The sequence below is a fragment of the Misgurnus anguillicaudatus genome, chromosome 8 (assembly GCF_027580225.2).
Source record: "Misgurnus anguillicaudatus chromosome 8, ASM2758022v2, whole genome shotgun sequence".
NCBI lineage: Eukaryota > Metazoa > Chordata > Actinopteri > Cypriniformes > Cobitidae > Misgurnus > Misgurnus anguillicaudatus.
In genome coordinates, this window is record NC_073344.2 from 29190864 (window position 1) to 29218599 (window position 27736).

Sequence of the window (27736 nt, forward strand, 5' to 3'; positions counted from 1 at the left end):
TCTGATTGGTTGAGAAATATTAAGAGGAATAATTGACTTCGGTCCTTTAAATTATTTGAAAATAATGCACACCCGCAGTGTAACGGCGTTGTGCCGCATTACCATCTTGTGGGTGCATTATTTTTTTATAATTCAATGTAATTATTCCTTATTTAACTCTTTCCCCGCCAGCGTTTTTTTTTTTTTAAAGTTGCCAGCCATTGCCAGCATTTTTTATGATTTTCACAAAAGTTTAATGCCAGAAAATTTTGTTATTTAAATCAGGGCTCGACATTAAGGCTTGTCCGCTTGTCCGGATTTTATGTGTCACCAGAGTAACTGCTGGCCCCTGCCTGGCCACCCCTATTAAAAATCCCTTGCTCCGCCACTGATTAGCAAAACACAAAAAATACATTATATTATAAATCTTTACCCGGACAAGTGACTTTTGTTCATGGACAAGTGAAACATAAATTTACTTGTCCGAAGGACAAGTTGCTCAAAAAGTTAATGTCAAGCCCTGTAAATATATAAACATACAATATATAAAATGAAACAACATACCCTCTGCTTTTAAAACGTTTCATCCTATCTTCATTTGTTGTCTTTTTACCATCGTAGTTCCTTCAAAAATATCAAATGAGCAGAAAACAGAATTTTTATAAAGGACTTTTGTTGGAGATCAGATTTAGATCTATGTTCATAACATACACAGAGTTTGAACTGTTTTTGGCCTCAGTATACGCTTCTGTGTTTTATAAATTGGGTTAGAGCGCCACCTGGTGGATAATAACGGAAATATGGAGCAATAAAAACTTGTTATTGGTAGGGTAGCATTTTCCCGTAATTGACGAGATAACTCATCAATTGACGGGATAACTCGTCCATGGCGGAGAAAGAGATCAAATCAAAAACATGGTTACTGTAGTAAAACCATGGTTACCTAAAATGGACTTAAAAGAGCTCCCCGCTCCAGGCAAAGTCATGCAGCACTTCAAGCCGCCTCCTCCCAGCGTTCATCGATCTTAAAAACGCCCCCCATTCATATTGAGAGGCAAACACAGTATAGCTTTGTTCGTCTTTGAACTGTTTTTGGCCTTAGTAGACGCTTCAGGGTTTTATAAGTTGGGTAAGAGCGCCACCTGGTGGATAATAGCGGAAATATGGATTGCTGTAAAAACTTGATATTGGTAAGGTAGCCTTATTCCCTTAATTGAGATAACTCATCAGTTGACGGGATAACTCGTCAATAGCGGAGAAAGAAATCAATTCAAAAACATGATTCCTGTAGTAAAACCATGGTTACCACAAAAAAAAACATAGTTCATTCTTGGTTACTGTACTAAAACCATGGTTTTGCTTACAGTAATCAATACACCAAAAAACCATGGTTGCTACACTTTTACCACAAAAAACACGGTTAATTTTCATAAAGGTTATTGTATAAAGCCTTTTGTAAACACAACATGACTTTCAGGTGGACCGATAAGAACCAGTACATGGTCGGCACTGGTGTTAAACATATTAACACACTCTTTATTCACATCCAGTCAGATTCTGTCCTGCAGATACAGTGTAAGCAAGCACATTTGGTGATAAGCAGCGCATCCATAATTAATGAGAATAAATGGCCTAGGCTGCTGTACCTCGAATTGATGTTTGACTGCCTTTCTTTCACTTCATGCAGGTTTTGCTGCTGTATAGAAAGCAGGGGCGTAGCCAGAATTACATTTTTGGGGGGTCCTATCTTAAAATGAGGGGGCAACTCATATATATAAGATATCATAAGATGTAGATGGCACATTGTCACCGAATATTAATTAACTCTCATGCGAAGATAAAAGTGTAAGTAACGCGTGACATGAGCTAATCCAATCAAGTTTGAAAATAGTTGCATTTTACAGCGCAGCATTCTGATTGGTCAATCTATCAATCAGACTAAGAAATCAACATTTTCTTATTTTATTTTAAGCAATTGGAAATCTGAGGGGGCCAGACATGTAAATGAGGGGGCCAAGGCCCACCCAGGCCTCCTTGTGGCTACGCCCCTGATAGAAAGGGACAGAGTATCATCGTGCTGTAACAGTAAATCCAAAAAAACATGAACACAGCATGAAAATGGCTTGGTCATCTAAAATGTTTTGTCATTATTGTGCATTTGGCAGTTTGTGGCTGTTTTTTGCTTTTTTGTTAGCGTTTGAGTTTAAAGGACACATATTGTGCAAAACCCACTTTTAAGGTGTTTGGACATAAATGTGTGTTGGCAGTCTGTGCACACAACAACCCTACAATGAAAAAAATCCACCCACCCCTTCTTTTTAAATTCACATTAAACCAAAGCAGTCTCATTAGACATGCTTAGACATCACTGACATCACACTGATAAAGCCCCGCCCATGGCCATTGACTGATTGGTTTATTTTACCCTAAAGCTTTTCTAAATGTGTTTGTTAGCACATTGCAGCACTAATGCTGATAAATATACTATTGTCTCAGACTGTATTCACAGGAATCAGATCTTTATTTACTGAAAGCGCTCACTGTGTGTTGGTAAGGGAGTGAGGAGCTGTAGCTCATATGCATTTAAAGGTACAGACATGAAAACAGCGCCCAAATAAGGACATTTTGAACATGCTGTTACAAATGATCTGTGGGTTCATTCTGCACAATTGAGACTTGAGATATTACATATTGTAAAACTGGGCATATTAAGAAAGTCATCTTTAAACACTTCCAAGCACAAGGATTTCAGCTCTTATTAGCGCCTAATATTATGTGGCAGCACTTCATTTGGCAGCAAACCGTGCCTAACATCTGATCCTGTCAGACATGAGAAATAAACACAGGCAGCTACAGTGTGTTGATACTCAATAATCCTGTGATACGGGGGCAGGACAGATTAACAGTGTTCATGCACCAGGCCGAGGTGTTTTTTATCAGTTGGTCCAAGTAATTTTTCTGACTGATTCCACTTTGAGAGTTGCAGTTATGTTCTATAAATAAAATATCGTCTCGTGAGCCAGACTTTAGTGTCAGCATAAACCGCAATATCAATACTGGCATATTGTAGCTTATTCAGCAGAAAAATGTGTAGGCTTGTTTAAATAACGACACAGATTTTGTTCTGCAGACGACACCAAAGAAATGAAACCTCTTTGACTTCATGTTCAAAGTTTTCTCACTTCAGAGATAATAAGATTTGAATATTTTAAAGAAATCTTGAATAAATGCAGCGGTATAAAGCATGACTGGAGATCCTTGGTCATGTTCGAGAGTGAGAGGGTTAATGAAACCCACTTTAAACTCATAGACTGTAAAATATATAGATGTAGTGCTGTGACATCACCTGTAGGTTTGTGAGCATTTGCCATCGTCATCTTTGCAGGGCAGATAACTGTAAATGAGCAAAGAGGTAAGACATTGGTAGAGCTGAGGTGCCTGGTTGCCTAGCTCAGAGGTCCCCAACCACCAGGTCGCGATCCAGTACCGGGTCGTGGACAAGTTGCCACCGGATCGCAAGAATGTCCTGAAAAAAATTGTATAACAGCTATGTAATAGCTTAATTGGGTATTTTGTACTTTAAGAGCCAACTTGAAATAACATAAATCATTTCCACTTTTGTACAGAGCCGCACTTTCTCTTTTTCGTGATCTCTCTTTATCTCTACCAGCGCAGCGGCATTCACATTGCTGTCAGAGTTTGAGCATACAGTACTTCTAAAACACAATCAATCAAAGTATTGCAGAGGTATGAATTAATGAATCATTTGCAAATATACGTCGCAAATCATGTAAATACATGGAGACGTTCAACTGTGTGACATTGCAAATGACTGAAAAGTAATTATTTTATTCTTCTGTAAAACAACTTCAGAATTATTCAGCGATCGTGGCACCATGATCAAAATAAACTCTTTTACTGCAGTAATAATATTTTAACGGCTACACTTTTAATGTAGGTTTGAAAGGAAGCTAAACCGTTCTGTGTCAGTCATCATTAAAAGCATATGGTTAATGGGAGTGTCCATGCTTCCGCCCCAAGCCGCAATTCTTCTGGCATCTCTCCTCCTTCACTGCATTTTTCTTCCGTTCTGTTACTTGAACTTGGGGCTTGAGCCCGACCAAGATTCGAGCTGCTTTCAAAAACAGCAAGCCAAGTTTGTTTAACGTTAATTATTAAGAATAAATGGGCAGGCAAACTAAAACAATAAAAGTAAAAAAACTATCTGCCAAAATATGGTTTTACCCGTCTATAGAAAATATACTATAAATTAAGCTATTGTTAATTTTTCTAATGCGTGGTTGTTTGATCTTTACTTTCATTTAAAACGTTATACATTTCGCAAAGGATGATTTTCAGCACTTTGTTTGAACAGCAACTCAGCTACCCCCCCCCAAACCTCAACCCCCGGTCCGCAATTTTTTTTAAAAGCTGAAACCAGTCCGCGGTGTAAAAAAGGTTAGGGACCCCTGGCCTAGCTCGATGGTAGTTACAGCAGCGTCAGTTCACCTGTCACTCAAGTGGTCACGCCCTTAATTATGCAGAACTTTAAGGCTTAATATAATTTAAACGTATGAGTTACACCCCCCCCCCCCCCCATGAAGGGCAAAATTAGCTATAAAGACCAAAAACACTTTTGTACCAGGCTGTAACATATTTATTTCTGCTGTAAAGTTGGGCATTTTAACATGGGGGATACTATCGGATTGACTCCCTTTTGAAGTGTGTCTCTAGTGGCCAGTCGATGAATTGCAGTTTTATTCACTTCAGTGTTGGCTTTGCGAGAGAGACCGGAAGGTTGCCCCCTGGTTAGACTCCAGTAATATTAAAGGGACACTCCACTTTTTAAGAAAATATTCTCATTTTCCAGCTCCCCTAGAGGTAAATATTTGATTTTTACAGTTTTGGAATGCATTCAGCCGATCTCCGGGTCCGGCGCCACCACTTCTAGCATAGCTTAGCAGAATCCATTGAATCCGATTAGACCACCAGCATCACGCTTAAAAATGACTCAAGTGTTTCGATATTTTTCCTATTTAGAACTTGACTCTTCTGTAGTTACATCGTGTACGAAGACCGACGGAAAACCAAAAGTTGCACTTTTCTAGACAGATATGATTAGGAACTATACTCTCATTCTGGCGTAATAATCAAGGACTTTGCTGCCGTAACATGGTTGCAGGGGACTATTTTCAGGCACTGCGAATATCATTGCGCCTCCTGAAGCCATGTTGCGGCAGCAAAGTCCTTGATTATTACGCCAGAATGAGAGTATAGTTCCTAACCATATCTGCCTAGAAAATCGCAACTTTTAACTTTTCGTCGATGTAACAGGATGTAACTACAGAAGAGTCAAGTTTAAATAGGAAAAATATCGAAACTCTTGATTTTTGAGCACAATGCTAATGGTCTAATCAGATTCAATTGATTGTGCTAAGCTATGCTAAAAGTGGTACTGCCAGACTCAGAGATCAGCTAAATGGATTCCACAAAGGTAAAAATCAAATGTTTAACTTTAGAGGAGCTGGAAAATGAAAATATTTTCAAAAAAGGTGGAGTGTCCTTTTAATAGATTTGATAAAAATTTGGGATTTTCGATTACTTAAAATGACATCTACCAAAACAAATAGATACCAATAATTTAGCTTTTTACTTCAAATTATGATGTCATGAAATCCTAAAAGTGCAGAGCGTACAAACTCCAATTATTTTGTCATTGTGACCCAATTCAATATAATCACACATTATTATTAACTATGATGTAATTTGCCTTGATCATTGGCTGCTTTTAAACAAACAACCCATTGGTAGTGGGAAAAATGCTGCCGATTATAAGCCAATATACTGGTGCATCCTTTAATAAAAAATTCTAATTTTAATAAAAATTATTTTAACTTTTATTTTAAAGTGTATTGTGTTTAAAATGTCATCATACAAATTCACAAAGGTCTGTGCTATTTTCAAACACTTTCTCAAATATTTCACAAATTCCAAGGTCCTTTCATTCAGACTCTTAATAGTCTATTATGCAGTGTTTAACATGATGTATTCTTGCTAACATGTAACTGCGTGAGTTATGTTTGTGCCGGACAGCTCTTGGAGCGAGAGAAAACACAGATGCTTTGACTTAAAAGAGCTCCCGCTCCAGGCAAAATCATGCAGCGCTCCACGCCGCCTCCTCCCAGCGTTCACTGACCTTAGAAACGCCCCGCATTCATACTGAGAGGCAAACACAGTTCAGCTTTGTCCGTCTACAAATACCCATTTTAATCAAATCCTAATCTATGGTCGGAGTCTCTAAATTGCTTGTAAGCTCCAATTTAAAGTTTTTATGATTGAATCATGAAATTGTAATGAAGCATTTGTACGCCAGAGGATTGAAGCTCATCTTGTCATGCACTAGACATCTTTTGCATCGTGTATGAGAGATGTACGAAACTTTGTTGACGAAACTGTTTTTCAAGATAAAGTTCACACATATATGTACATTTGTGTTACTGTCGAAATTAAGTAAGGGACTCAAGGTGGGCATCATTTTTGGAGTAAAAACAAGAAAACTGGGATACAGGAATGATGATGTCTTGATTGTCAGAAAGAGTGACATTGAGTGACACACCGTGCTTTATGATTGACAGGTGATTGACAGTGCTCACATACTCTGTTATCTATGTTTCGGTAAGGTAAAGTGAGGGCAGAAACCAAGGGAGCCAGATTGCTCTGCCTCTACAACACACATGAAAGTCAACATATAAATATTGCAGGAACCCAGCATGCTAGAAGAGTGCAGTGTGGCTATGAATCTATGATGCCTGATCCAGGGTCAGAGGTGAACAGACAAAGTTGCATCAGATGAACCAGTCATGTCATGTGGGCTCTCTGGGCGATGCAAATCTTTGGACATGATCATACTGAAGTACAAACAAACCATTGTGCACCTTTTATACACTAGTTGACTATAGGGGCATTTTTCCCAGATACATCCTGGCCATGATTACGGACCATCTTCCGGAAGTCGCATTTGTTGACCGTGTACGTCATTTAAGTTATAAAATTACCATTTCTTTCAATATAGTTTCATGAAACGCAACGGTTGTTTTCTGAAATAGACCCTAAAAATAAAAAACCTCAACGATGTATGCGCCTGAAATCCTTACCAGTCAGTGGGTAGTCATACGGTGGGCAAAGACCCAAACTAATCCACAAGATTGTGCTACCATTGCACAAAAAATTTATTAGACCATCAGTCTTTTTGTCTCAAAGATCATCCAGCATTATGAAATGTTTAAGACAACTACGTTTTTTACCTGAAACCAGTTTTTTAAGCGTTTGGCTGTTCGTTTGCACGACAAACATTCGAAAATTGGTTCCAAAGTGCAATTTTTAGAGAATGCCGTCTTTATCCTTTTCAGGTAAATGGAAAAAATGCAAATCTGTGAAAGCGATGATGTCAAGCGCATACGTGTTTCGCATTCAGTCTACAGGCATGCGCATTTTCACGAACACACACAACAATGGAGGAGTACATGATTGCGTTTGTGTTGCTAAAAAGTTGAAGTAACAAACCAGCCTCATCATCCGTCCATTCAAAACTGCCAGCTGCTTCCCATACAGCAAAAAAAATCAAATAAACATTTTAATTTATTTCAAAATATACAAAAAATGCACAAAGAATATATGTGCTGTAATATATTTTGAAATATGTTTTTTCACTTATTTATTTGTTGGACATATTTTTGTATATTTTAAAATATATTTTAAAAATAAATATATATTAAAGCATTTATATTCACATTGCATTGGGAGAAAAACTTAAACTGTAAACATAACTGGTTTGAAAAGGTTAAAATTAAGTATATTTTCAACTGCAAAAATATACGTATAATTTTATATTTTATTATACAATAACTATATTTTATACAAACTTATATATTTTGGCCAGGAAAAATATATTTTTGCCGTATGGCTTGTAAAATTAGAAACATATTTATTAGCATATATTTATTTAAAAAATAATTTCCGCAAGCTATTTCTACGCCACTTCCTTTGGCAGTGTAAGTGACATTGCCACTCACTGGCCTGGCATTGCCACCCACTTGCCTGGCATGTATTATACTAGTCTGGCTCCGCCCTCCTACGTGCTTCTGCTTAATTTTCATTTAGCTTCAGAACAATGTCTGGGACTGCTGTGTAGAGTTTCGTTTTCTCCGGCAAAAATCTGCAGGTCCAATCAGCGAACAGCGGGGAGTGGCTAAGAACGCAGACATTGAGGTCGTGCGCCAGACTGAGTGACATACGTCACGACCAAACGTTAGCGATTGGTTATGGCAGATTCAGAGTGACTCTTGGCAGATCCAATAGTTTTAAACTTCAACAGAGGACACTCCTTAACGGTAGTAACGCTTTGCAATGGAGCATGGCCAGACTCTCTGTACAAATGAAATGAATGTACGAGAGTCTGGTTGCACAAGGCTAGTATTATACAGCATTTTTAGTAATTTTCGCGTTGCCATGTAAACGCGGATCTTTTTGACAACGTTGTCGTGTGCATATGAAATTTTTCACAAATGTAAAAGAAAAACTTTAACGTTTTCAGAACAATCGTTGTCGTGTAAAGTAGCCTTAATGTGAACTCTTTCCTGTTCGGTATTCTCTCCGTTTTAAACTGTAGTGATGAATGAAAGTCAAACTGTATTCATCAGAAATAAATCACATTCAACTATTAAAAAGCACAGATTTCATTGCTAAAAACAACGTTATTTTGTGTATTTAGTGTAAAACAATGTGTTTATGGTTAAAAAAACATATTATTTTCCACATACTGTACATTTTTCCAGATTTCACTCTCTTCCTGAAATGCACAAATTTGAAAAGCGCTGTGTCCCTGATGGGCCAGCTAATCTGTACGTAGTGATTGGCCTGAATACCTCTGACATCAGCAGGAAATGTGACGCTCCTTACCATGTTTAAAAGATTTGGTTGCTAACAGGAGTTAACTTACAGGCTGTGAGTCCGAATTGGGAGGAATTATGATAATGTCGGTTTTATCTACATCACCAATCCCAGGAAGTAAACTATTGCTTACAATTTGTGTGTTTGTTGTAGTCCAAGAAAAGAGATTAACGTTGGAGACGATAACTCGCGTCATCTTTTACTTTGGGGTTTGTACCTTTTGCATTTCATTAACATGTACTAATACACACTTACACACCAAAGGAAATTTTAAAAACATGAATCGGACAATGGGTGCTCTTTAAAGCCTATTTTTCTTTTAAGCACTGTAAGTATATAACTGTTATTGGGCATCTGAATAAAAAACAATAACGTGCTTTACAGTTTTTTCTGCCTTTCTTGTGGAACGGTAAATTGCTGACATCAGTTCTGTGAAGCAAGTGAAAAGACAGCGAGAGAATTAAAGGAAAAGAAAATGACCTGCTCCCTTAGACTCATTCACGCATACAGCACCAACAAAACCTCCTGCCAAAAAATATGAAGACATTGTCCCCAGAGAGGGCAGCGGTTTGCATTATGCATCCATAGTCGGAGACAGAAGTAAACAAAGCAGTCGGTGAGCGGTATGATATATCTGTTCCTCCCCGCGGCGCGCTGGATGGCCAGAATCTTTAATTACGCTGTTGTCAGCTCTCTCTTCCTCTACAGACGTGTTTTCGACAGGGGACCGGGCCGGTTGGGGAGCTCAATTTGTTTGGGTTTCTGTGGCTCATATTCTGTCAGAGCATTTCATTATGCTTTTGATACATCCGCTGAGATGAAGCTCTAATGTCTTATACACACTTTATTCTTTTCTCAGGTACAGCCAGCAGCTGAAGACCTTAAGCAACAGGGAAAATACAATTCCCTCTTATTACCCATATTTATTGTTTTGACGCCATGCCGGACATGACCCAGTGCGCATTATTGGGACCATGTAGGAGATCTGGCTGAAGACACTGTTAAAAAATGCTTATAGCAAGGACGGTTTTATTGCTCTTTCATAACTCTGGAGACTTAAAAGGAAAAGTTTACTCAATCGTATTTGGTTTTAACTTTTAGTTTATTTATTTTCAAAAACACAAAAGCAGATCTTGGAGTCTGAGTGAATGTTTTTGTTTCATTTGCATATTTATAATTGGTAACATGCAACATAAAAAATACTGTGGCATTGGAGATCAAATAAGATTTTAGGCTTTAAAGAAGGAAAATAATATGTGTAAGCGAAGGAAAGGCATTCATGTGGTATAGCTTAATCAGTAGAGTATTGCATACAGTAAGCATCGTAAAGCTCATGGGTTTGATTCCCAAGGAACACGCATACGGAAATGCAAGTTGCTTTTGAAAAAAGCGTCTACCAAGTGCATCAATTAAAAAGTAACTTCATCTCCAATATCCCTTATAAGAAATAAAACAGGAATCATAATACATCCGGTGATACGGGCATGCAATATAGAGCTATAAGGTACTGTAAATGTGGATAGCGTATCGTGATGAAGTGAAACTAAAGGGTTAATAAACACAAACTGAAGCAGATGTTGTAGAACGTCTGGCGAACGATGATAGATGATAAACTGATTATTTCCCACTATTAATTGCATTATCTTAAAGGAGTGTAACTACTGTAGCATGTAAATAATGCACATAATAAAGTGAGCAGAGCGCTCAACAATTATATCTAATCAACATGCACGTGCAACCTAGCTAGCAGGTTGCTCAAACAACAAAATCACCAGCTAACTTACTTTAAATTTGTCTAAACTAAGACTAATACAATAACAGGCTTAAATAACCTCGAAACATAAGTCCACTTAGAGTTCTCACGGACACGCGATTTATCAACTGGCTATCCTCCAGACAGTGACGGGCCACGTTTTTCTCTCATTTTCAGCCGTGTGGCGCACGTGCCCGCTCGCCATTTCGGTATTCTCCAAGATTCACTTGACGACCTTTTGAGCAGCAAAATGTTTTTTTTTTTGGGACGACCTAGTTAAGGCGGTAGGGTTTCCTAGCTTAGGCGGGCCGCCTGAACTGCAAAGTGCTGCGGGAAACCATGAATTCATGAAATCTCTGACTTTTGTGTGAATGCCCTACTGAAAAATCCAGCAAAGACGAGCATAAGCTGGTTGCTTGTTTTAGCCGGTTTAAGGTGGCAGTAGCTGGTCTAAGCTGGTCCTCCCAGCTTGGCAAAGCTGGTCACAGCTTAAAAAGTGACCAAAACACAGCTAGACCAGCTTGCTACTGCACCAATATCAGCTAAAACCAAGCTGGGATACCAGCTAAAACCAGCTCACCAGAGATATCTGAGATTTGTCTTTTTTCTTTGCTGTGTGTGTGTTTTAATGTCTCTCTCTTTTTCTCTCTCTCTCCTTCCCCCAGGCATGCCCAGTTTCATTAAGACTCCCGAAGATCAGACAGGTATCTCCGGAGGGGTGGCGTCTTTTGTGTGCCAGGCGGTCGGGGAACCCAAGCCACGCATCACCTGGATGAAAAAGGGCAAGAAAGTCAGCTCGCAACGCTTTGAGGTGTGTGTGCATGAGAGATGAAGAGATCCTCATGCTTTGTACCTGTGCCAGCTGTCCTGTGTTAACATGAACATGATATCAAAGTGCTTGCCTTTATTCTCACCTATAACTGAGCTTTCAGGCGTCTCGCGGTAATTCAGGCTCACTCTTTGATTAAGATCACGCAGGGGTTTTATCTTTAATCGTGTCTTGCTGTGAGATGTCAAGCGTTTGCTTGTGTTTCATACAGTACAGCCGTGTTGAGATCTGTCGATTGACTGAAGTACATATTGTGCTCAGAAGGTTGTTGTGGCCTCTGTTTGGCTCGAGTCAGTGAGATGTGACGTTTCTAAAGGTGTGAGCGTTTGACTAAAGTTATCCTGCCATCACTTCAGTTTTTGCCTCTGTTGGCAATTTCAGCATTGACGCAGGTGGCGAGTGTGAATCGATCTCTTTGATGGGACGGTCTGATGTGTTAGCCCGGACCTGCTGTGGTCATTTTAGGGTGAGCGAATCTTGGACGGTTATCAGTCCTGCTGGTCTGTTCAAACCTTTTATGCATTCAGCACACTGTGCACAGGCTCATAATGTGACCTTGGACCACAAAAAATGTGAACACATTTATAATTGAGATTTATACATCATTTGAACGCTGAATAAATAAGCTTTACATTGATGTAGGTTTGTTAAAATAGGACAATATTTGGCCAAGATACGACTATTTGAAAATATGAAAACTGACGATGCAAAAAGTCAATTTTACAAAATTACTGTATGGGACATGATCTTTATTTAATATCCTAATGATTTTTGGCATGCAAAAATCAATCATGTTGACCCATTTGGTGACTGATCCAGGGTCAGTTATATGCTGAATGGTGTTTTGCACTATATATCTTTATGCTCAAATAATGCTGTATATAATCAAATTTATGTACAACACAGACATTAAATTAATATTTAGCTTAAAATTCACTGAAGAAATGAATAGTTGAATAGTCAGTATATTAATAACAGATGTGTTGCTTGTTGTGATGTCACAACAAAGGGAACATTACCATACTACTGTATGTCTACATTTGCACACATACCACGTTAAAATTCAGCACCTCGGGCGATGGGAAACCCGAAGCTTTTTGAAGCTTCGACAAATTGATTCAGTTTTTTGAATCGTTAGAAACACACACGCTGGTTATACCTGCAGGTCAAAATATTGTAAAAGCAACAAGATCTGTCCAAACCAGAGGCGATTCTAGGGTTAGAGCTTTAGGGGTGCTGAGCACCCAATGAGCACCGCTGCCACCACCCACTGTCACGACTGGGAACAAGAATCAGGACGCACTCGCAGGGTTCACATGAAATAAATAACATTTAATATAAAACGAACAGAAATAAAACACGAGGAGTAAAACAGCAACACAGGAACATCCAATACAGGGAACAACAGGAACAGACGTGGAACGATGACAATGACAATGATCCGGCGACAGGTGAGAAACAGACAGCAGTATAAATACACAGCACTAAACACAGAACAGGTGTGATGAATCAGTTCGTGAATTGTCCAGGTGACGTAATCGGAGACACAAACAAAACATGACACGGATCACCGTGACATGACCCCTCTCTCTACGAGTGGCTACCAGACACTCACATGAACAAAACAAACACAAAAGTCCGGTAGCAAGAGTCCAAGGGAGGGGTGGAGGGCTTGAGGACCCTGGCGATGCCGGCAGCCGCCGGGACGAAACCAACAGGACGGTGGGCCGGACTGCGCCAGGAGAACCGGAGCGATCGCTCCGAGAACCGAGGCAGACGAATTACCCCCCTCCTGGGAATCGCCGACGATCCGATGCCCCCCGGAAGTCATCTCCCGTCCCCTCGCGGAAATGGGGACCCTCACTTCGGTAGCCACCCCGGGGAAATGATCGGGCGTGGTCCGTTCCGGATCCCCCTACGAGCGGACCGTCGACGACGACGACTCAACCGTTGGGGGACCGCCTGGGCCGATCCTCCTCCCGCAGGCCCGCAGGAGCGAGCGATCGCTCACGGTGGTCCCCAAGAGACATCGGGGCTGGTGGAAAATGAACCCCGATGTCACTACTCCCCCTCTATGAAACTCCTGGGGGAGCCGCCCTCCGTGAACCCGCTGCGTCCAGTCAGGCCGGATCATTCTGTCACGACTGGGAACAAGAATCAGGACGCACTCGCAGGGTTCACATGAAATAAATAACATTTAATATAAAACGAACAGAAATAAAACACGAGGAGTAAAACAGCAACACAGGAACATCCAATACAGGGAACAACAGGAACAGACGTGGAACGATGACAATGACAATGATCCGGCGACAGGTGAGAAACAGACAGCAGTATAAATACACAGCACTAAACACGGAACAGGTGTGATGAATCAGTTCGTGAATTGTCCAGGTGACGTAATCGGAGACCCAAACAAAACATGACACGGATCACCGTGACACCCACTCTTTTTTCCTACAGAAACCAATAATATGTCTATTGTAAAATAACTATAATTGTAACATTGGTTCAACTAACTCCAAAATCCAGATTTTTTTGGAGACCTTTCAGGCATGAAAACGTGTCAGGGGTGCAAAAGATGAGAAGAAAATTACCCTTCTAGGGTCTGGGAGCATGCTCCCCCTTAGAATTTTTTTTAAAATTACATATTTTAAAGCATCAACCTGATGAGTTTTGAGATGCATTTTTTTGCCAATCTTTTTATTTCTAATTAGTGGCGAGCTAGCACTTTTTTGCCATTAATGCCATATTAAAGTATCAGGACAAAAGGTGGGCTACAGCAGCAGTGTGGGTATGGTTTTATGTGGATATACAGTGTGTCGTTTTAAGCCTTTGTCAAAATGACAAATCTCCTAATTTATAACTTTTATGCCTACAACATATGGTAGGTTTATTAATAGTTTGTTAAATTACAGCTTTTCTTTTAACAGTCCTTTAATTGAACCATTACCTTTACTATATGTCTAAAACAGAACACTTGTGACTTCTGCACTAAGGGTTAAAAACGTTATCCCCTTCATATTAATCTACATGTGACAAACTAAAAAAATATTTATTGTCTAGTTTGATAGTCAGACAGTTAGTGATTTCACACATAACTTACTGTACCGGTACTGGTGGTATATGATATGAGTGATATGTAGTTTGTTTTCACTCTGTTCCAAACGCCATGTTTTCATTACGACTGACCAGAAAAGACGCACGTGACGTCATGTTTACATGACTCCCGATTGTTAAAATAAGTCTCAAATTAACGATAAATCATACAATAAACTTTAACAACGGAGACACACGTAAGCAACTACCCACTGAGACGCACAAAACTGCATGCGTCTTGCGGAAGAACATTGTAACCGGCGCTACTTCTCTCCGTTTAAGTCTATGGACGAGTCACCCAGATACTGTGCTACTCCGCAGCGCGCGGGTACCCGTCGGACTAAAATAATCCGAAAATAAACACTTATTATACGTGTACCATGGTGATTCAGTATAAGACAAAAACACGGCTTGAAAGATTGATTTGTGATGTTCTCGCTCATTATAAACATAACGTAAGCAGTTTGTAAGATTTGAACAAAAACGTTGCATCACAACACTTTTAACTGATTCTCACTCTGCGTGTGTTTCGCGCTGAATGACGGTCATCCTCTTCTTTACTTCTCTGCACCTGCATCGCTTAGCCAGCCCAAGCGATGCAGGTGCAGAGAAGTAAAAGAAGAGGATGACACCATTTGCTAAGCGGGGAGGTTTTCATTTTTTACCTTAACATATACATTTTAAACCACAAACTACGGAGTATGTTTTGGACATTATTTAACCTTGTCAAAGACGAACGAACATTTTAGAATAAATAAATTTCTTGCTCCAAGTTTTAGGGGTGCTGAGCTCCTTTTTAGGGGTGCTGAAGCACCCCTAAAAAGGGGCTAGCCTCGCCCATGGTCCAAACAGATCTGTTTTTAAGAAAAATAAATTATTTAACTTAATTAAGCCATAATTAAAAGTGTATTCTGTGTTTGTAGTTTTATTTAGGGCAAAGAAATCATTAAAAACCAACTCCCCTTTTAATCATGCATGTTTGTCATTAAATCTGTCTATAAATAAAAAGTAGACAAAACAGTAGTGTTATTGTTCAGATACATTTTTTATGAACTTGCATAATAAAATTGATCCGAGTTCACCTATTAGATACTGGTCATTTGCGATCAACTCCCCCTAGTGGTGAATCATTGGATTTTCGAAACATTTATGACGTAATGAAGCCTCGTTTGCTAAAAATCACGTGACTCGGCCAGTTTGAAACACGCTCCACCACGCTCCATTCGAAGCTTCGTAAAGATTTGTAAAGGTTTTGAAGCCTCATGAAGCAGTGCTTCGAAAACGATCATCACTACCTCTTTGATGAGCGTCAGTAGCTACGTTTCCATTATCGTTCAAATTGTGCAAATTGAAAATGTGCGAAATGGATACGCGACAATTTCGCATAAATTCCCATATATCTAAAAAAAAAACTTTTTTTCTCATGTGAAACTATTGCGTTTAGTTTCGTGTGCGCACGTGAAACTAAACGTAAAAAAAATTCTGCACATGAAGGTTTCGCGTGAGCACATGAAAGTTTAGATTTTTTTACATGACAAGCACATGACATCAAAATACAGAGAGCGATTCTGGAATCGGTCGCTTTGTATGCTATCAAGCCGCTCTTGCGCTATTTTAAAGCAACACCAAAGAGTTTTTTTACCTTAAAATAACGTTTCCAAAAAAGTTTCAGTCGTTCATCCACTCGAAACAGGGTGAACGGCACTTTCACATTCGCTTTCCAGCCCTCTATCGGCTAAAACCGTACTAAAGAAGTTTTCAACGTCGGGTCGCGGTCCTGTAGTTCGAGTGAAAACTACAAAAACTTGCTTTACGGCAGACCTACAATCCAATCAGAGCCAGCTTTGCTGCAGTATTTACGACAATGGTAATGGACAATTCCGGTTCTAACCTGTTGGGGGAGCAAAGAGCAAAAACTCTTTAGTGTTGCTTTAATGTCACCCGCATGTTGGGTCGCGCGGTGCCATATAAAGTCGAACACACCTGCAAGATCACAAAATGACGTTTTATTTGAAACATATGAAAACATATTCGCAATAGTTTTTGTCAACATTTAGAAAAAAATGCTCAAGTTTTGTGCAAATCTTTAATGGAAACGCAGCTAGTGTGAAGTTGAGTGTAAAAAGTAGACATACTTGGTGTGTTTTTCTCACTGTTTTCCTCATAAAAATGCTTGTTGTCTATCCATAGAATTCTCATCTCAGAGAACGTCGGGTTTGTTTCCCCATCAGTGTAGACAGTACAGGGCTCCAACGGTGCTGCAGAAGAGCTCTGCTTGATCTCAATTTGGCATCCAGAGAGCCGGGCATGTTGGCTCCGGGAGACGACCCGCCCTCACGCTGTCAACAGAATTGATTGAGCGTGAAGGAGAGCAGGGTTGACAGCATCGCCATCTCACTTCACTTAAACGCTTCGTGTCTCAGACTCTCCACGCATCTCTGTGTCTCAATGCAGTCATGGTCGTGTGCTTCTACACGAGTCCATCTCGTTGTATATTTGACATCGCTGTCATATAAGAGCGAGTGAGGTCATTTCCAACTTGGTTTAGGGCATACCTTTTTACCATTTGTGTAAACATTGTTTTTTTTTTTGACCAGTCAGCAGCTACTGTATTCATTTTGTAATGTAACTTACTAGAAACTTCTTGAGCTTGATATTTTTATTCATAAAGACAGGAACTTTTAAGTAAGACAAGCACATGCCAACAAAATACAGAAAGAGCGATTCTGGAATCGGTCGCTTTGTATGCTATCAAGCCGCTCTTGTGCTATTTTAAAGCAACACCAAAGAGTTTTTTTACCTTAAAATAACGCTTTCAAAAAAGTTTCAGTCGTTCATCCACTCGAAACAGGGTGAATGGCACTTTCATATTCGCTTTCTAGCCCTCTATCGGCCAAAACCGTACTAAAGAAGTTTCCAACCGTCGGGTCGCGGTCCTGTAGTTTCGAGTGAAAACTACAAGAACTTGCTTTACGGCAGACCTACAATCCAATCAGAGCCAGCTTTGGTGCAGTATTTACGACAATGGTAATGGACAATTCCGTTTCTAACCTGTTGGGGGAGCAAAGACCAAAAACTCTTTAGTGTTGCTTTAATGTCACCCGCATGTTGGGTTGCGCGGTGCCATATAAAGTCGAACACATCTGCGAGACCACAAAATGACGTTTTATTCACATTACATCGGTTAATGAAAACATATTCGCAATAGTTTTTGTCAACATTTAGAAAAAAATGCTCAAGTTTTGTTCAAATCTTTAATGTAGCGAGCAGTTGTTAGGTTGGGGTGTCTACCAATGGGATTATTGTCGGTGATGCTGAAATATATAATATCATTTATGTGTGTGTGTCAGGTGGTCGAATTTGATGACGGCTCAGGTTCAGTGCTCAGGATCCAGCCCTTGCGAACTCATCGAGACGAGGCCATTTACGAGTGCACGGCCACCAACAGCGCAGGAGAAATAAACACCAGCGCTAAACTCACTGTACTAGAAGGTAAGACTATTCCATAAAGGAGTATACAGAGACACTAAATACATACTGATTGATTTCTTTATATGTCCCCTAATGGTCTGATTATGAATTCAGATAAAGTCTGACTTACTGGTTTGAGGTCATGACCGAGACTGTTAATGTTAATTTTCTTTGAAAATTAATGCACTGCATGTAAAGACCCATGCCTGGCCTGGCAGTAGGTTATAACCCACATAGATAAAGGAGATGTGCTTTATACGCACACTGCATGTGAATGCATGCGAAAACAAGTGAAGTATAGAGGCACTGATACTACACGGTGATAAATCTCATTCGAGATCTTGCAGCCAGACGATGCTCTTAAACAAAGAGCCAACAAGTCTGCTGGTGTTAGTCCGTGGTTACGGCTCGCTGACATCTAAAAACAGTTTCAGCCATAGCAGGGCACCACAGCAGGACACCATTTGTCTTTTGTAATACGTCTGTGCTGTAATCTGGGGAATTGAATAATTCATTTAGTGGCGAGAAAATCGTCGGTTTATGATGCCAAGGCTGTTTTGAAAGTGGGCCACGCTCTCTCCGGCTCCAGCGAACGTCTGTTGAGAGTTGTGAACCTGTGCAGGAATCAGGTTTGTAGGTTAGGTGTTGTGCCCTCGGTCCCATTAATAATCTAAGCAGAATGTTGTTATCACTATAGTGCTTTTATTTAATATGGAGATGCACAGATGCACATTTTAACAAATTGTACTAATCATGAAAATAAACCAACATGTTATATAAACAAATAAACATAAATAAATATGCTAATAAGAATATATTTTCAGTAATTATGTTGCACATTTGTTGAATGTGAGGTTTGTTTGTAGGCTCAGTCATATCAAGGCTATTTGGCACTTTTCCATCAAAAATGTATTTTTTTCTTGTTTCTTGTTTGTTTTTTAGTCTCGTTTAGTCTTATATTTTGTATCTTCTAATTTCTTCTCGTCTCCTCTCTATTCTTCTCCAAAATACACAAGCAGACTCATTTTGAAGTTCATTCTTTGAATTTTCCTGACCTGTCATGCATCTAAATTCACTGAAAGCCCTAAAAAGTCAAGCAATTATGACTTAACATTACTTTAAATGTTTTATTTTGGATCCATTGCTTAAAAGGACACTACACTTTTTTTGAAAATATTCTCATTTTCCAGCTCCCCTAGAGTTAAACATTTGATTTTTACAGTTTTGGAATTCATTCAGCCGCTAGCACTTTTAGCATAGCTTAGCATAATCCATTTAATTTGATTTGAGGGATGCACCGAATCCAGATTTTTTAGGTTCGGCCGAATCCCGAATCCACCGTTTAAGATTCTGCCGAAACCGAATACCGAATCCTACTTGCATCCTTATTCCATTAACACAGTAAAACACATTAATGAATTATACAACGTCCACAGCAGTGTATTTTTCATTTTATTTAAATTTAACTGTACATTATGCCAGGATGACAAGTTGGAAAAACTATTTTGACAATTACCATGGTAAGCCTATGCATAATGGAAGCGATGCGTTGCGACACGCTCGTTTTTCCAATAAGCAAGCATCTCCGCGCTGAAAACTATATTTAACTTTGAGTGAGAAGCTCCGCTCGTCAATGTCAGTTTTCACATGGCCGTCCAATTACAATGGAGGAGGGGCGGGACATTACCACAACAACCAACCGGCTCACAGCTGAAGCATCACAGCTAACCAAGCGCTCGGCTGAAAAACAGCTGGCATTTGGCGTCCTCAAGGCGTTTTCAGCCGTGTTTAAAAGTTTTGGTGTGTCCAGCTCCTAAGGCTCACCGAAAGAAAAAGCTCATCTCCACGTCAGCACCCGATGTGTGTAATCAACGGCCGCGTGACGTCGACCAGCGTAGCGCAAGCCTAGGGTTCAGTTCGGTGGAAAAAAAATCTAGGATTCGGCCGAACCCGAACCCCGTCAAAAAGCCCAGTATTCGGCCGAATCCGAATCTGAATCCTGGATTCGGTGCATCCCTACTAAAAATAACCAAAGAGTTTAGATATTTTTCCTAAAAAAAATTTGCGCAATGCTAATGGTCTAATCAGATTCAATGGATTGTGCTAAGCTATGCTAAAAGTGGTACCGCCAGATCCGATAAACTATAGGGGAGCTGGAAAATAAAGCATATTTTCCAAAAAAAAGTGGAGTGTCCCTTTAACAATGTTAGTTTATTTAAAAGAGTAGTCCACTTTATAGATGGGGCCCATTGACTTACCATAGAATTTTTTCCTACTATAAAAAGTCAATGGACCCCATCTTTAAAGTGGACTACTCTCTTTAACTTATTTACTTACACAAAACCTAAACAAAAAAATTAAAGGGGCCATAGTGTGAACATCTGACTCTATGTTTAAGTGCTATAATTGTGTCCCCAGTGCTTCTATCAACCTAGAAAATGTGTAAAATAACAACCCAGTAACCTAGTTTTGGTAAACCATTCTCTGCAAGCATGTGACAAAATAGGTCATTGAAATCTGGCTACCCTTGTGATGTCAGAAGGGGATCTTATTATAATAATACCACCCCTTAATCTGCACTATCCAACCACAGCACTGACATTTAGTGCAGAAAGAGAGAGAGAAAATAATTGACAGCACAATTTAAACAAATCACCATTATGTTTGCATGTGATCAGCTCATTTGCATTTTAAAGGACACACCCAAAATGGCACATTTATGTTCACACCTACAAAGTGGCAATTTTAACATGTGATAATAAATTGTCTGTGGGGTATTTTGAGCTGGGGGGTCACACCAAAGATTTATTTTACATCTTAAATATACACGTTTTCGGGAGACCCATTACTTAAAGGAGACATACCATGACTTTTTTCATGTTTAAGTGCTATGATTGGGTCCCCAGTGCTTTTATCAACCTAGAAAATGTAAATAAGATCAACCCAGTTACTTAGTTTTGGTAAACCATTCTCTACGAGCATGTTAAAAATTAGGTAATCTATATGATATTTTGAGCTAAAACTTCACATATGTAGATTTATTTGACATCTTTAAAAAAGTCTTGTGAAATGTCCCCTTTAATTGAATTGAGGGAACGAGTTTACTCAATCAAATGAGTTCAGTCAAGTTGTTTTCGGCTCAGTCTGTGCATCTTAAACTAAAGCTAAAAAAAGTGCAAGGTCTTGCAAGATCTCCTGAAAATGTGTATGTGTGCGACTCTCTCTGCAGATTTATAAGACATTGAAAGCCTTTGCTATGAATTCTGCCAACCTGAAATGTAAAAATCCCTGCAGGCCCTTTTTCTTGAATGACAGAAAGTGTCGGCCGACGCACCTCAGCTTATAGAGGCATGAATGTACAAGTCATAAACAGATTTCTCCCCTGACAGAATGTCAATATACAGCATATCATCACTTTCCCTGCGTACGCATACAGTAGACGAGGTGATTCAGACAGGCAATTTTGCCCACGCATATTTCTAAATGTATTTTTCCCACTGAAGGCATTGCTTATCACCAACCCTGCCCACATAGAGACGGCATCTGTTTATTTCTCCCTGTCTGTGAGTCTTCTGTTAAAAGGGCTTTTGTAAAAAGCAGCTGAAATTACAACATGCCATTTTTGCACACCACAGCACACACATGCGCGCGTGCACAGTTGCTGATCCGTGACCTGGGTTCTGTTTCCAGCGGTTGGCAGTGGCCCAGTTTCTCTCTGAGCTAAGTTAGAGTTTAGCAAAATATCAATTACCCAGCACTCCATCAGTGTACCGCAGTAAGATAAACACACACCTCCCTCCTCAGCATCACACTGGGCTTTCTGCCACATGCACCTGCAGGAGATGTGTACCATTATGAGGAACTAAACTCACCTTCAGAGATTTGTGTGTGTGGTTGTGTATTATTACTGGGTGAATATGTGACCCTGTCTGTAAAAGTATTTTTTCAGTCTTTTATTATGTAGAGAACATTTGGTGAAAATCTCACCTTGATTTCTTTAATACTGGCCATGTCAAAGATTTTTTTGAGAATTTCCTATTTAAAAACAAGCATATTGGGTTGTGCGCTGAATGGGCGCTTCAGATGTCGCGTGTCATATTCAGATTTGAAGATTATCACGCACCAAAATCCAAAAACTGAATTTTTGGCACGTAGCATCTTTAAGATGTATTTAAAATCTTGTCAGAAGTTGAGCTTCAAAACAGATAATCTGTTCCTGAATTTTTGAAGATGAAACGAAAAATATCTGCACTAAAATAAGAACCGGGCTAAAGTTGATGCCTTGCCCGGCACTGAACCAATTATCGCTTGTGCGATTTATTATTATGGTCCATTTTCACTTTCTAATGATAGAAAAGGGTTTCCTGAAACGAATGATGTGTTTCTGTGCCTAAATCGATCAAAGTCAATGCACTGTAAAATGTAATAAGTTGAGTTTACTTAAAAAAGTGAGGAAACTGATTGCCTCATAATTTTAAGTAAGTTAGTGTATTGCTTTTAAGTTGGCAAAACTTTATATTATTTGTAGCCTAAACTTATTCATCAAGTAAGGTAGAGTATTGATTTTAAGTTGTCAAAACTTAACAGTACAAGTAGACTAAACTTATTAATCAAGTAAAGTTAAGTACTCTTTACTTAAAATCATTAGTTGAGATAACTTCTATTTATTGTTCACTTTACTTGTAAATATAAGGAAACTGATTGCCTTACATTTGTAAGTAAGCTGAACTAACAAAAATGAGTAAAGCCAAAAAGCAACAAAATGAGGTTAAAACATTTATTTTAAACATGTTAACCGTGTACAAAGTAAAACATTTTTGTCGCACGCACGCACACACGCACACACACACACACACACACACACACACACACACACACACACACACACACACACACACACACACACACACACAAGAAAGGGGTTTGTGTTCAGTCACCCATCAATCTGGATACCCAAAATGCAACAATAGACCTAAGACAGTCTTGTTTCTGTTATTACAAACACAATGAACACACCTTGACAAACAAATTCAAAACTAGTTTTTTTTTAGTGACTGCAGTTTTGGTTTTGTATCTAGGTTGTCATGTGACTGATAAAAAAAATCACAAATTGCATCAACAGACCTACAGTAACAATCTTGTTTCTGCCATCAGAAACACGCAAAATACAGCTTAACTAAAACATCAAAGTTTTGCAGCAATTAAAGTTGAGTTTTTCTGGAACTTGTATCCAGGTTGACGAAAAATAAAAACCCCAAAATGCAACAGATCTACAGTAACACGGACTTGTTTCACACAAAACACACTACTTCACATTAGTATGTTTTGTAGTGATGGCAGTTTTGACTTTAGTGATTTGTGCCCCAGGGAAAGAAAAACCCTGTGAATCAACTCAAAATAAGCTGTGAAGGGGTACTCCATATTTAAAACAACGATCAGTCCAAAAACTAAACACATGGCATGTGATACTTTCTCAAGTCCATCCATGGCTGTGACACCCTACCAAATAATTGCTGTAAACCATGTGGAGAAATGCGTCTGTCCTCCGGCACCAGACTGAGAATTCCTATTGATAGTTGAGGTGGGTCACCATCACAGTCCTAATCAGATAGAAACGCAATATTAATATACATTCTCATAATACAAATGCAAAGTGGATGTGTCATTTAAAAATTTAAACTGTTCAAGGTGATGTTACTAGTTTTTGAAGTGACACTTAAATTTGTAACAGTGCTTCAGTTGGAATTGCCAATAATAATTTGGACCTTTCAGCAGAAGCTTCTTTCCTGGTGGTGCAAAAACATCCTTGGAACATATTTAATTAATAATATCTTGTTAGAAAACTCTTCTATAGGTAAGGTATATTGTATAGGCAGCAGGTTGTTTTTGCAGAAATAATCCCCAACAGTGTGATCAGGACTCTGTGTCAAGCAGAGGGTCTTGTATCAAACTGAAGGGGCTTATTTCATGATAACAAACTGCTGTCTGTGCATTATCCCACTTGTTATGTGGCTATTTTACTCATAAGGTAAGCAACATTAAATATTTATTTGAACTATTTTATTAGCTTATTTTTAACAAATACAGGAAAACCTGTTTATTTTCAGTTTTAAGACAAGACGTTCAAATGTCACAAACACAATATTTGGTTTAATCATTTGTAACTATAACATCATATGTTATTAAAAGACATTTGAATTAATTTTGTGTATTATTAAACTGTACCTGTCAAAATTATTTCCAGCATACGGGTTACAGCGGGTTTAAGCTGTTCTAATCTGTTTTAAATACATCTGAATGTAGTCGAAAGTGGACAGCTCAAAACGGTTTACACACTGTTAACACTAGGGATGCTCCGATCGATCGGCCGCCGATCGGTATCGGCCGATAATGGCATTAAATGACTCGATCGGTGCTCGCTAAATCTGCCGATCTCATAAACCGATCTTTCTGTTTACTTTTGTCATAAAAAGATCCTGAATGCGGTTGCAATTAAAGACATTTTTTACGTGGGCGGCGGCTGAACGCAGACAAGCAGCCGCGAGGAAAACAAAAGTTCAAACGCTCAAAACTTTAAGACGCATGCAAATAAGAAACTTTTGGCATGAGGATGCAATTGTCCGTGATAGATATGTGTTGTATATGCTGTTTGATGGGGACGCGAAGACGCCCCGCGCTGCCCACCGGAGCGCGTCCTCATACGCATATCTCTGTAAAGGCAAAGAGAGACATACAAATCTGCACGCTGCACATGAGCAACAGGTTGTAAAAATGCTTATGATGCTTTACAACCTGTTGCTCATGTGCAGCGTGCAGATTTGTATGTCTCTCTTTGCCTTTATAGAGATATGCGTATTTACCGGAGGACGCGCTCCGGTAAACAGCGCGAGGCGTCTTCACATCCCCATCAAACAGCGTATACAACACATATCTATCACGGACAATTGCTTCCTCATGCCAAAAGTTTCTTATTTGCATACGTCTTAAAGTTTTGAGCGTTTAAACTTTTATTTTCCTCACAGCTGCTTGTCTGCGTTCAGCCGCCGCCCACACACACAGCAGTCTGTCATCAGTGGACGTGAACAGAGCGATCTCTGTCAAGTCTTAAAGCTGCAGTAACCTAATTCATCTCTCAATAAAATCACTCTCTGCTCTTGACTAAAGAATTTTTATACTGCATACGAATGCGTGTATATTTGATTAATACAGTAAAGTCTATGAAGTGTTTTTTTTTCAGTACTTTTAGGAGACATAAGCCTTTTTAAAGCCATATTAAATTTCTCTTTGCAGAATAAATATTTGTTGTGCTTATTTATTTGAGTCTCTATTAAAACAATAATATACCTAAATACTGCAAGTAATATAACAAAGGCAACATCCGTGGTATTATTTTATTTAGAAAGATTGTAACAGTTAGTCATCAAAGAGCTTGCATATCAGCTTTAAAAAAAATCGGTATCGGAATCGGTATCGGCCGATCACGAAGATTACAAATCGGTGATCGGTATCGGCTGCAAAAATCCTGATCGGAGCATCCCTAGTTAACACCTGTATTAAGCTTTGTTCACTCATAATGCGATAAACTAAAACCCATAGTGTCACGTTGATGTATTTCGCTACTGTCAGGTATACATCTTAGACTGATCTTTGAATATTTGATGTTTTGCTTTCTTTATCATTTTTGAATTGGTTATGTAATTGGCATAAAACCTTTACCTGGCAAATAAATTGTGTTTTCATTTATTAACAGCATTTATCAGAAGTTATTGATTCTCTTAATTGACGGAATAACTCAATGGCGGGGAAAGAGTTCAAAACTACAATACAAATTTCTCGCTAGAAATGCAACCAAAAGTTAAAATATTACTTTATTTACACTAAATGTGTGCTCAGTTGCTTTCTTGGCCACCATTTTATTTTATCGAACTCAACCAGGCTTGACCAATCCTGAGCATGCTCACACATGGAATTGTGGGACAAAAGGATGTGCCTTGGTGCCTTTAATTATCTTCTATTTACACATTATTTTTTTAATAATGCTAATTAAATGCTAACACAAAAATTAGGACATCTCATATTGATTAAACGAGAAGAATACTAACCATGTTTGTTTTCAGGAAGTATGTAGTGTCTTCCGCACGAAGGATAGCAAGACCACGGAGAACTACCGTCCACCGAGCAGTGACATCAGTGATGTTCTTCTGACAAATAATACATAAAACATTGAGATCAACAGTCAGAACAGATTACTTAAAAGTTAGCAAATGGACTTAAACTATTTAAAACAAACAAACAAAAATACTTACTAGATACTCAAGAGAGCTTTTAAACTTTTCTTTCATTCAAAATCTTCAAAAACAATGTTTAGCAAGGGATGAGAACAATTCTTGCTTGAGGTTTTTGCTTGCGACTTGGTTGTACTCCACAGTAACGTTACTATATGAAAGAAGGATAACAAAAGAAACAACATATCAAGATTTAAAAAGTTTTTACATGCCCTAAATAAAATGTGTGTTAATTACCTGACTTTCCATGAAGGGAATGCGCTCTCTTCAAAGAAACAAGCTCCTGCTAAATAATAATAATATACAATTAAAATAGTATTGATTGATAGATACTAAAAAGCAATTGTAAAAACAACATTTTTAGCATTCACTCTATAAACTTAAAACTTTTTATACAGCACATCTCTTATTTAACATAACTTGGCATTTTAAGGTATGAAATTATTAATGTTTTTTCTCCAGAGGTGGGTAGAATTATGCTTACTGCATTACATTGACTTGAGTAACAATTTTGAAAGCACCTACTTTAAAGGGTGCTATTTTACCTTTTATAAGCAGTTCTAAGCATTTTCATGTAGTTTATTATTATAAACCACACCAACACGAATTATAAACTCACTACTTAAGCAGTTTTTCCATTGCATACTTTTACTTTTACTCAAGCAGTTATTACTATAAGGCTTAACTTTAACTAACTTTTTATATAATTACATTTTTACTCAATCTACCTCTGCATATTAGTTACTTATATCTGTTGAATGAAAATGTTTATCTTTAAACATACATGATTAGCAGTTGTTGGATTGCTAATTGTGATCAAATAGCATGCATCAGTTTTATTATTACCGACAAAATATTACTGTTTACAAACTGTGATTGTAATATTGCGATAAAAACGTAGCAATTAAAAAATAAAAATGATATATAAGCACAAACTTACCTCCTCATGCTTTTATCCGACCATGTGCTGTTGTTGTCTTCTTCAGTTAACCACTCAGTTAAGCCACCACTTACTCCTTGGGAGCATTACTGCCACCTACTGTGCAGTCATCCTTTTTGAAAATACTTGAAATTTTAAGTTGAGCTAAATTAATCTGTTAAGTTTAATCAAGTTGACTTGAGTTTGCATAGAAAAAAGTTGGGATTACTTAGTTAAACTAAGTAAGGTTAACAAACTTAATTAAATAAGTTAAGTTTACTTAATCTTTTTAGTAAGCTCAGCTATTACATTTTACAGTGTGCTTTAGCAAGCCAAGTTCAGGTATTTTTGCGCAGAATAATAATGCGTCAATAAAATCAGAATAATTTAAGTTTTTTTTCATGTTATTAATAAAATTGTAAGTATTATATATTGAAGGCTTAGTTTTAAAT

The 27736-nt window shown here is 38.6% G+C and overlaps 1 protein-coding gene and 1 long non-coding RNA gene across 21 annotated transcripts in view; one reads left to right on the forward strand and one right to left on the reverse strand.

Moving 5' to 3' along the window:
* Positions 1-27736, forward strand: part of ptprfa (protein tyrosine phosphatase receptor type Fa) — a 294038-nt gene that overhangs the window by 116071 nt on the left and 150231 nt on the right. For all 19 annotated transcript variants that reach the window (XM_073870663.1, XM_073870669.1, XM_073870666.1 and 16 more), the window contains exons 3-4: positions 11347-11492; positions 17960-18101. In XM_073870663.1, the coding sequence (XP_073726764.1) occupies positions 11347-11492; positions 17960-18101 (288 nt within the window). The remainder of the gene's footprint in view (positions 1-11346; positions 11493-17959; positions 18102-27736) is intronic.
* Positions 22844-27613, reverse strand: LOC141365826 (uncharacterized). Of its 2 annotated transcripts, none has more exons than XR_012370800.1 (5): positions 27306-27613; positions 26603-26651; positions 26387-26516; positions 26183-26278; positions 22844-23680 (listed from the first exon to the last, which is right to left on the reverse strand). It is a non-coding gene; the product is annotated as an uncharacterized lncRNA (long non-coding RNA). The 2 variants fall into 2 exon arrangements; XR_012370801.1 differs by having other exon boundaries at positions 26183-26281.